At 46.4% G+C, this 9409-nt stretch overlaps 1 protein-coding gene across 1 annotated transcript; it reads left to right on the forward strand.

Moving 5' to 3' along the window:
- The first annotated feature begins 1288 nt into the window (after window positions 1–1288).
- On the forward strand, window positions 1289–9400 carry LOC141518345 (wee1-like protein kinase). Its single transcript, XM_074230285.1, is given in 7 exon segments — window positions 1289–1405; window positions 1408–1878; window positions 2084–2289; window positions 3263–3329; window positions 3417–3589; window positions 5259–5380; window positions 8246–9400. Coding segments are annotated over 7 exon segments (1182 nt in total). The 5' UTR covers window positions 1289–1321; the 3' UTR covers window positions 8305–9400.
- The last annotated feature ends 9 nt before the right edge of the window (window positions 9401–9409 follow it).

The following is a 9409-nucleotide window of genomic DNA, read 5'->3' on the forward strand; positions in this document are numbered from 1 at the left end:
AAACCTGAAAATTAGGGAAGCTTATTTTAGCATTGTATGATGGATGGATTTGAAAAAGAAGCCGCCCCTAATGAATGCAGAGGTTATTACTTGAAAGAGATGATGAGGCCCCCAAACAGAGGGCTGCAGGTGAGAGTAAAAACAAAATAAAAAAAATGATGAATGGATACAGTTGGGGATGCGGAAGAGGGAAAAACTGGGGATGATGGTGATGATGTTTGGTCCTTTTTTTTAATAAAAGATTTTGAGTTTTAAAATTTTTCCTCCCAATCTTACTTCCGTCTCCCCCCGCCCCTGAAAGCAATTGTCCTTCACTCTTGAAGAGCACGTCCTCAGGGAGGCGATGCCACGACCAGGGCAGGGCTGGGGTTTGAGGGAGGGGCCGGGCTAAGCCCCCAGCCTCACTTTCTCCTCCGGAGCCCTCGGGGTCCAGGGGCCAGATGGGAAGGAGGGGGGCTGGAGATGGCCCTGGGTGGGAGGCAAGGGCTCAGGGGTCACAAGCTCTGCGTATCAAGTGCGAGGCTCCGGCCTCCAAGGCCAGTGCCCTCTTGGCGCTGTCCTCGGGGCTGGGCATGGGTTTTTCACGCCCCCCGTCCTGCCCCCCATTTAATAGGAGGGAAGGGCAGGCCTTCCTGGGGTGCCGGGGCAGCTCGCACCTGCTCCGCGGTGGGGGGAGCGGAGGACAGCCCCGTCCTCCGGGGTGCGGAGGGGGCTGCTGGAGCCGAGCCCGGGGGCCAGGGGGCGTCTTCGGAAGGTGGGGGGGCGGGCCTGAGCGCCCCGCCTGGAGGGTCCGCCGGGTCTGGGCTGGGGGCGCGCTCAGCTGCGGCCCCCGCTTCGCCCCCTCCCCGCCCCGCCCCTCCGGCCGCGCCCCCCGGGGCGGAGGCGTGTTTGTGTGTCTCCCGCGAGGCGCGCCGGGAGGGGCGGGGCGGGGCCGCCAGTTTCGCGCCAAAATCGCGTAGCACGTCCCCCTCCCCCGGCGGCCGACGTAGCGCCCTCCTTTTTTTTCAAACCCCAGCGCGGGCGGGGATTGGCGGGCCGGGCGCGCACGTGACTAACGGTCGCGGGAAGCCGCGGAGCCCCGAGTGCCCGGGCACAGCGGCCCGAGCGTGTCCCGCCGGCGCCCGCGGCCCGTCCGGAGCCCCGACCCGGCCCCCCGCGGCCCCGCGCCGCCCGCCCCGCGCCCCGCGCCGCCGCCGCCGCCACGTCCCGCCGCGCCGCCGCCGCGCGCCCCGCGCTGCACGTGGCCGCCCCGCCCCCCGGGCCCGGGCGCCGGCCCCCGGCCCCGGCCCCGGCCCCGGCCCCGGCCCCGGCCCCGGCCCCCATGAGCTTCCAGAGCCGGCGCCAGGCGCCGCCGCCCCGCGGCCGGCCCGGGGGCTCGTGCGCGCTGCGCCAGAAGCTCATCTTCTCTCCCCGGGCAGCGACTGCGAGGAGGAGGAGGAGGAGGACGAGGACGAGGACGAGGGCAGCGGCCACAGCACCGGGGAGGACTCGGCTTTCCAGGAGCCCGACTCGCCGCTGCCGCCCGCCCGCAGCCCCGCCGCGGCCCCCGAGCCCGAGCCCCGCGGCCGGCGCGCCCCGGGCCGGGCCCCGCCGCCGGGCCCGCGGGAGGAGGACATGGCGGCCGGGCCGGGCGGCGGCGCGGGCGGCGACTCGTGGGAGGAGGAGGGCTTCGGCTCGGCGTCGCCGGCCAAGTCGCCGGCCGCCTCCTGCTCGCCCTTGTGCCTCAGCAGCCCCTCGTCGCCGCCGCGCGGGGCCCGCTCCCCGCGGGGCCGCCGGCGCCGGGACGGCTCGTGCTCGCCGCTGCCCGACTACCCGGGCACGCCGCCGCACAAGACGTTCCGCAAGCTGCGGCTCTTCGACACGCCGCACACCCCGAAGGTGAGGGGCGCCGCGCGGGGCGGGGGCCGGGGCCGGGGGGTCCGCTCCACCCTCCCGGGGGTCTCGGGGTCTCGGCTGCCCCCGAGGGAAGGCGCCCGCAGAGCCGCAAGCTCCGCGGGCCCCGGTTCGCCTTCGAGCGCCGGCGCCCGGGGGGAGCCTTGCCGATGGCCCGAGACCCTGACGCCGTCTCCTTGTTACCATCCAGAGTCTGCTGTCCAAGGCTCGAGGGCTAGATTCCGCTTCTGCCAAGCACCGAAGTGGTTCTCTGTTCATGACCTCGGCCAGGTCGGAAAAGCAAGGATTTGACGTGAGACAAACCCCACAAGTGAACATCAACCCCTTCACTCCAGATTCCATGTTGCTCCATTCCTCCGGACAGTGTCGTCGGAGGAAGAGAACGCACTGGAATGAGTATGTCGTTGGATGTTGACTTCTAATACTGTTTTCTCTCTTTGTGTTTCATTATAGATTTTATTTATTTTGAGTTTTACAATCTCCCACCATCTTACTTCCCTCCCCCACCCCCCGCGGAAAGCAATCTGTCAGTCGTTACATTGTATCCATGTTGTACGGGGCTCCAAACTGACTGTGCTGAGAGACAAGTCATATCCTTAAAGAAGAAACATAAAGTCTAAGACAATTTCCAAGGCTTGTTTTTACATATTTGATAGAAATAAAAATTTACAGTGAATGGTCCTGTTTTTACAGCCACTGTCTCGATTTGGGTTTTAGAGATTCTTGAGAAGTAGAAGTAGGATTAGCTGTAAATTCCTGTTGAAAAAGATCTTTTGTACAGCAGAAGGAATTAAAATATTACCTGCACATCTTAAAGGAAAGCATTAAGAGCTTGGAAATTAGAGGTGGCACCTGAATACCCTGTTATAACCCATTATAACACGGAAAAGAGATAAGAGTGCTGTTAATGATGTGGACTGCTTCATGAGGTAGTGAGACCTTGGTCATTTTAAGTATTCAAACAGAATTGAAACATTTAAAGGAAATGTTTTCATCAAGTGAAGAGGGTTAGAGCTGTTAGATAAGGGGCCTTCTTTGCATTCAAAGGTTCTATTTTTAAATTCTAGGTTGGGAGAGTTAACTTGGAAGGTTGTAGTAGGGCTAGGGATTTAATATTCAGATCACTGGGTTGGGACAAATATACTTTGATAGTCTACAATTCAGAAAACAAATGTGGGGTAAAGGTTTTCACTCTAAACTAAGCTCATTAATAATTTTACCTTAAAAACCTTTGAGGAAGAGATACTTGTTTAATTTCTCAAAAGCTCTATCTTCACCACATCCTCCTATTAAAAATAGTATTATGTTCAGACTTCAGAGCAAGGGTTGGAATATGCCTCTCAAGTATGTTTGATGATTTTTATTGTAGCTCCTGTGATGAAGACATGGAAGCCAGTGATGGGGAGCTTGAAGATGAAACTACTAGGCCTGCCAAGGTACGTTGTTAGTTAGTCCTTTTTTAGGCAATTTTTTGTTGACTTGATTTTTACACTTTTGAAACAGGCAGATTTTTTGTTTTACAGAGAATTACAATTACAGAAAGTAACATGAAATCAAGGTATGAAAGTGAATTTCATGAACTGGAGAAGATTGGGTCAGGTGAATTTGGTTCCGTATTTAAGTGTGTAAAGAGACTGGATGGATGCATCTATGCCATAAAGCGATCAAAGAAACCATTGGCTGGTTCTGTTGATGAGTGAGTATTTTCTTTAACCCTGATCTTTGCTTCTATGCTCCTTTGCCAGAGGTAGTTTGTTTAACTGCAAATTCAAAGGCATTGAAATTGGAAATTGAAAAGGTTCTTCAAAGTTGGGAAAATGTTGTTCTGGTCAGTTTTGTTTTTTCTTTTGCAAGGCAAACAGGGTTAAGTGGCTTGCCCAGGGCCACGCAGCTAGGTAATTATTAAGTGTCTGAGGCTGGATTTGAACCCAGGTACTCCTGACTCCAGGGCCAGTACTCTATCCACTGCACCACCTAGCTGCCCCCGTTCTGATCAGTTTTTCTTCTGAGTAGCTTTCATTTTTTGAACCTGGGAATATTTGAAGTCTTGCTAGAATTTCGGACATAACTACTTAAAAACATTAAAGTTTTCAATGGATATCTTGGTTTTTTTCAATTCACATTTCCTTAGTCCCTTTTCCTTCCCTTCCCAAGGAGCCATTTTTTTATACCAAATAATTTTAAAGATGAGAAAAAACTCATTAAAACAAATCAGCACCCACAAATCTAATATTAGGTACAATGTTTAAAACCGTGCCCTCCCATCTCTTCAAAGGAGTTGTGGGGGTGGGGGTGGAATGTCTTCTCATACCTCCTCTTAGAGGTCATGCTTATTCATAATTTGGCAGCACAGACTTTATTTTGCTTTATCTTAGTTCTTTCTATTTGCATTATTGCTGTCATTGTGTATAGTGTTTTTCTGGCTCTGCTTACTTCATTCTGCATCAGTTCATATAGATCTTCCCATGTGTCTGTGTATTTATTTACCTGCATCATTTCTTAAAGCCCAGAAATATTCCACTACACTCCTATGCCATAGTTTGTTTAACCATTCCATGGCATCCACTTTGGTTTTAAATGCTTTGCTACCATATTTTTTGTACCTGGAAACTTGTCTTTGGTCTCCTGTAGAAGGGGTGTGTGTCTCTGTGTGTGTATATTTTGAATCCAATGATAATGGCCAGTTTATTTTAGCAGTTTTATTTACATAATTCCAAATTGTTTTGCAGTATGAACATAGCTTCATTAATTAGCCTTTAGTGTGCCTATCTTTGTACAACTGTTTTAGTATCGATTATTCTTCTTTTTTATCATCTTTACCATTTTACTGGGGGTGAGGTGAAGTCTTCAGCCTTCTCTTATTACTTACTAGCGAAATTCTTTTATATGATTATTCCCAGTTTGCAACACAATTAAGAACTGTCTTGGTCTCATATGTTTTCATTGGTTCTTTTTATGTCTTGGATATAGAACTCCTTTTAGAGATATTTATGACCTTATTTCTCAATTAAGTTTACCGTTTGATAGAGGTTAAGCTTTTCAAAGGACTAGAAATGGCTAACTTAAATAGGTTCTTTGTCCTCAACCAAGATTTGTTTGTTATGTAATTTATGACAATTGGGTTAAGTGACTTGGCCAAGGTTACCCAGCTAGGCAGTTAAGTGTCTGAGACCAGATTTGAACTCAGGTCTTCCTGACTCTGGTTGGTGCTCTATGCACTGTACCGCCTACCTGCCCCACAAAGATTGTTTTTTTAAGCAAACCTCTATCCTTTATAAAGGGTTCTCCAAAGGAGTTTATCAAATAACATGTAATAAAGTTTCCTGGTTTATATTGATACTGATCTCAAAACTTCTTTTAAACAGACAGAATGCTTTAAGAGAAGTCTATGCTCATGCTGTGCTTGGACAACATTCTCATGTAGTTCGGTACTTCTCTGCCTGGGCAGAAGATGATCACATGCTGATACAGAATGAATATTGTAATGGTAAGCTAGATATTTGAGGTGGAGGATGAGTTGTTTAAAACATTTTGTTTTCCCATTTTTTTCTCAGGTGAAGAAGGATGAGTGAAGCAGGAAAAGATTTTAGGATTCTGACACTAGGATTCTAGTCCTGACTATTATTATAAGTCTGAGTCACTTTAGGTGTGGACAATCCTCCCTGGCTACTTATCTCTTGTGTTTCTTGTTAGAATTCAGAGATTATGCCCTGAATGAGTGTCAACTGTTGTTGATACTGCTATTATAGACAAATCGAATACTTAAAATAATTATTCCTTAAGGTCCCTTAACAACTTTATTGATGTTTTTTGTCAGTTGAGTTTGATAACCTTTTATCATCAGTTGCCTCCTTAAAGAGAGAAAAACTAAGGCCAGAAAGAAACCATTTTCCTTTTAGCTAAAACAATACACCTAGTTGTATATATTTCCCCACAACTCCCCTTTCAGAAAGTTCCCCATAACAGTGAGATGCAGGTGCAGAAGGGAGTCTCCTGCTCTTTTTCACCATCAGGCTGTAAAATTCACCAAAAGAAAGTTACAGGCATCACAGTTGCCCTTTCAATACGAATAAACCCTGGGTTGTGCAGCATATGGATCAAGCACTAGCAGTGGTCTTTTGGGGGGGGGGGGGTGTAAAGAGAAAAAATGAAGAAATCTTCCTGAAAGTCATTATGTTGCTAGAGAAAACTGTCTACATATATTTGTTCTACTTCCTCAACTATTCATTCACATCTTAAACTCATGTAACATATCTTCTTAATACCACTGACCTGCAGTGGTTCTCTCCAAGGTTATCAAAGTTCACATCTTTATTAAAGCTGTAGACTGTGATACTGTTGACCATTCCCTCCTAGGTAGTTCCTTTTCTTTCTTAATGTAACTTTCTGTGTTTCTCATCCCATTTACCTGATCTTTTCTGTTCCTTCTTCATTGATGAATCATTCTCCTCTGACCCACCCCTTACCTAGACATCCTCTCTGATTCTTCCCTGGGGCCTTTTTTCCTTCTTGACAGCTCTTTTGTGAACTCTTGAGTTCCTTTGGCTTCATGTTTCATCTCTTTGCCATATGAATCACAAATTCTCTTCTTTTGAGTTCCATTCCTGTATTGCCAGCTGCCTAGTAGTTATCTTTTCCAGGATGTTCCATAGCATTTCAAACTCAGAATGACCAAAGTTGAATTCATAACTGCTCCCTCTTACCTCTGCCCCTCAAACTTCACTATTTCTTTTAATACCATGGCCACCTTTCCACTTAGCTAGGTTCACAAACTCAGAGTTATTCTTGACCCTTCCCTCCTTTATACCCCATCTTGCCTATCTGGTCAGGTGCCCAGGGTTATACATTTTACCTTCATAACTTATGAAACTGCCTTTTCTGTGCATTCACATGCCCCGACCATAGTTCAGTACTTGATCACAGCTTCTCATGAACTAGCATAATAAATTCCTAATTGATCTCTATGCTTTCAGGGTCTCTCTTCTCCAATTTATCCCCAGAGCTGCCAAAATGATCTATTTTAAAATTGAAGTCTGAATTATATCTTTCCTATGCTTGTGAATTTGTTTTAAAGTTTATTTATCTTAGGCAATAGGGTTAAATGACTTGCCCAAGGTCACATAGCTAGATAAATTATTAAGTGTTTGAATTCAGGTCCTCCTGACTGCAGGACAAGCGCTCTATTCATTCTGCCACCTAGCTGCTCCTATGCCTGTGAATTTTCAATGGCTCCCTCCTTGCTAACAATAAAATTCTTGCAATTTGGCTCCATCAAATCTTTTGAGATTTATTTCATATATTATACTCTTCCACATTCTGTGTCAATTAAATGTTCCTTGAACTTCTCATTTCTAGCTTCCATTTCTTTGCACAAACTATGCCCTATGCTTTGGGTCTGCCTTATCCTCTACACTTCTGCTTAGAATTCTTAGCTTCTTTCAAAGTTAGGTACTTGCCTAGCTATAGGAAGCCTATCTTGATATCCATGAGGGAGTGCTCTCCCTCAAATTTTCTCTCATTTACTTGTATGACATTCCATCAAGTTGACAATCAGTTCCTTGAGACGAAGGGCTGTTTTTCAATTTGTCCTTATGTCCTCAACAATTAACAAGGCCTTGACCATAATAGAAATTAGAAGTCTTTTGAATCAAGTTGATCTTGGGGGTTAGCGGTGTGAGCCAGGAATTTTTCTTGATCCACTTGAGAAGACTTCCTTTTTCTTTTTTTTTTCTTTTTAGGTTTTTACAAGGCAAATGGAGTTAAGTGGCTTGCCCAAGGCCACACAGCTAGGTAATTATTAAGTGTCTGAGGCAGCATTTGAACCCAGGTACTCCTGACTCCAGGGCCGGTGGTGCTCTATCCACTGTGCCACCTAGCCACCCCTTTTTCTTTTTTTTTTGAAGAAAGATTTTATTTATTTTGAGTTTTACAATTTTCCCCTGTTCTTGCTTCCCTCCCCCCACAGAAGGCATTCTGTTAGTGTGTACATTGGTTCCATGTTATACATTGATCTCAGTTGAATGTGATGACAGAGAAATCATATCTTAAGGAAGAAAAATAAAGTATGCGATAGTAAAAGAAGGCTTCCTTTTTCATTGAGGCTTTAGAAGATAGAAATTCAATTGTCTTGCCTCCCTTTCTTGACTAAACTCTATAAAGCCATCTACAATAGGTACCTACACTTCTTTTATTCTTTTGTAAACCCTCTGTAGTCTGTCTTCTGGCCTCATCCTACTTGAAACTGCTCTTTCCAAAGTTATTGATCTTCTGATTACCAAATTTAATGATGTATTCTTGATTCTCATCCTTTTTAACCTGTAGATGACTCTTTTCTTGGTACTTTCTTCTCTAGGTTTTCGTGACACTGCTCTGTCCTGGTTCTCCTTCTACCTGTCTGACTGCTCCTTCTGAGTCTCCTTTGCTGGATCCTCCTCCAGGTCATGCCTTCCAAAGTGGATGTCACCTAAAGACTGACCTGGGCTTTTTCTCCCCCTTTCCCTCACCGTTTATCTTACTTGGTGATCTTATCAGCTCTCCTAGAGTTCAGTTATTTCTAATTGGATGATCCTCAGATCTATTTATCTATTCTTCATCTCTCCTCAACCTCCACTCTTACATCACCAACTACTTTTTGGAAACCTCAGACTGGATGCCTACACCTTAACCTAGATCTGGCCATATCACTACCAAAGGCAATAAACTGAAGTAGGATCTTAACTCCCTTTAAGAGCAAAGATAAAATCCTTAGTTTGGCTTTTAAAGTCCTTCACATCTGCTCCAGTTTTCTTGCACTTGACTTCCTTTTATGTTCTCTATGATCTTGAGATTGATCTCCCAGATCCATCTCATTTGCCTGGCTATTGCTCACCCTTTTCATCTTCACCTTCTGGCTTCCTTCAAGATTTACTTTAAATATACAGCAGTCCTCCGATATTGCCTCTCATATACTGCAGGTCTATCTCTGTAAAGAGTAGTTATTTCCCCATTAAAATGAGAGGAGCTCTTGGGGCGGCTCGGTGGCACAGTGGATAGAGCACCTGCCCTTGGAGTCAGGAGTACCTGAGTTCAAATCCAGCCTCAGACACTTAACTCATTACCTAGCTGTGTGGCCTTGGGCAAGCCACTTAACCCCATTGCCTAGCTAAAAAAAAAATAAAATAAAAATGGGAGAAGCGCTTGAGGGTAGAATTGTTTGCAGCACTTAGCACAGATCCTTTCACTTGATAAGAATCTGCAGTGTGCTAGGGGAAAAGCCAGGACCAGAAAATAAGGAATGCAAGACTGCTTGAAGCTTTGATTCCTTTTTTTTTAACTTTTTTAAAAATTTAAGACAATGTGGTTAAGTGACTTGCCCAAGGTCACACAGCTAGGTAATTATTAAGTGTCTGAGGCTGAATTTGAACTCAGGTCCTCCTGACTCCAGGGCTGGTGTTCTATCCACTATGCCACCTAACTGCCCCTGCTTGAAGCTTTGAGTCCAATAGGGTGATAAGATGTGGACAACCCACCCAGGATA

Source organism: Macrotis lagotis, chromosome 3 (genome assembly GCF_037893015.1).
Source record: "Macrotis lagotis isolate mMagLag1 chromosome 3, bilby.v1.9.chrom.fasta, whole genome shotgun sequence".
NCBI classification, from domain to species: Eukaryota; Metazoa; Chordata; class Mammalia; order Peramelemorphia; family Peramelidae; genus Macrotis; species Macrotis lagotis.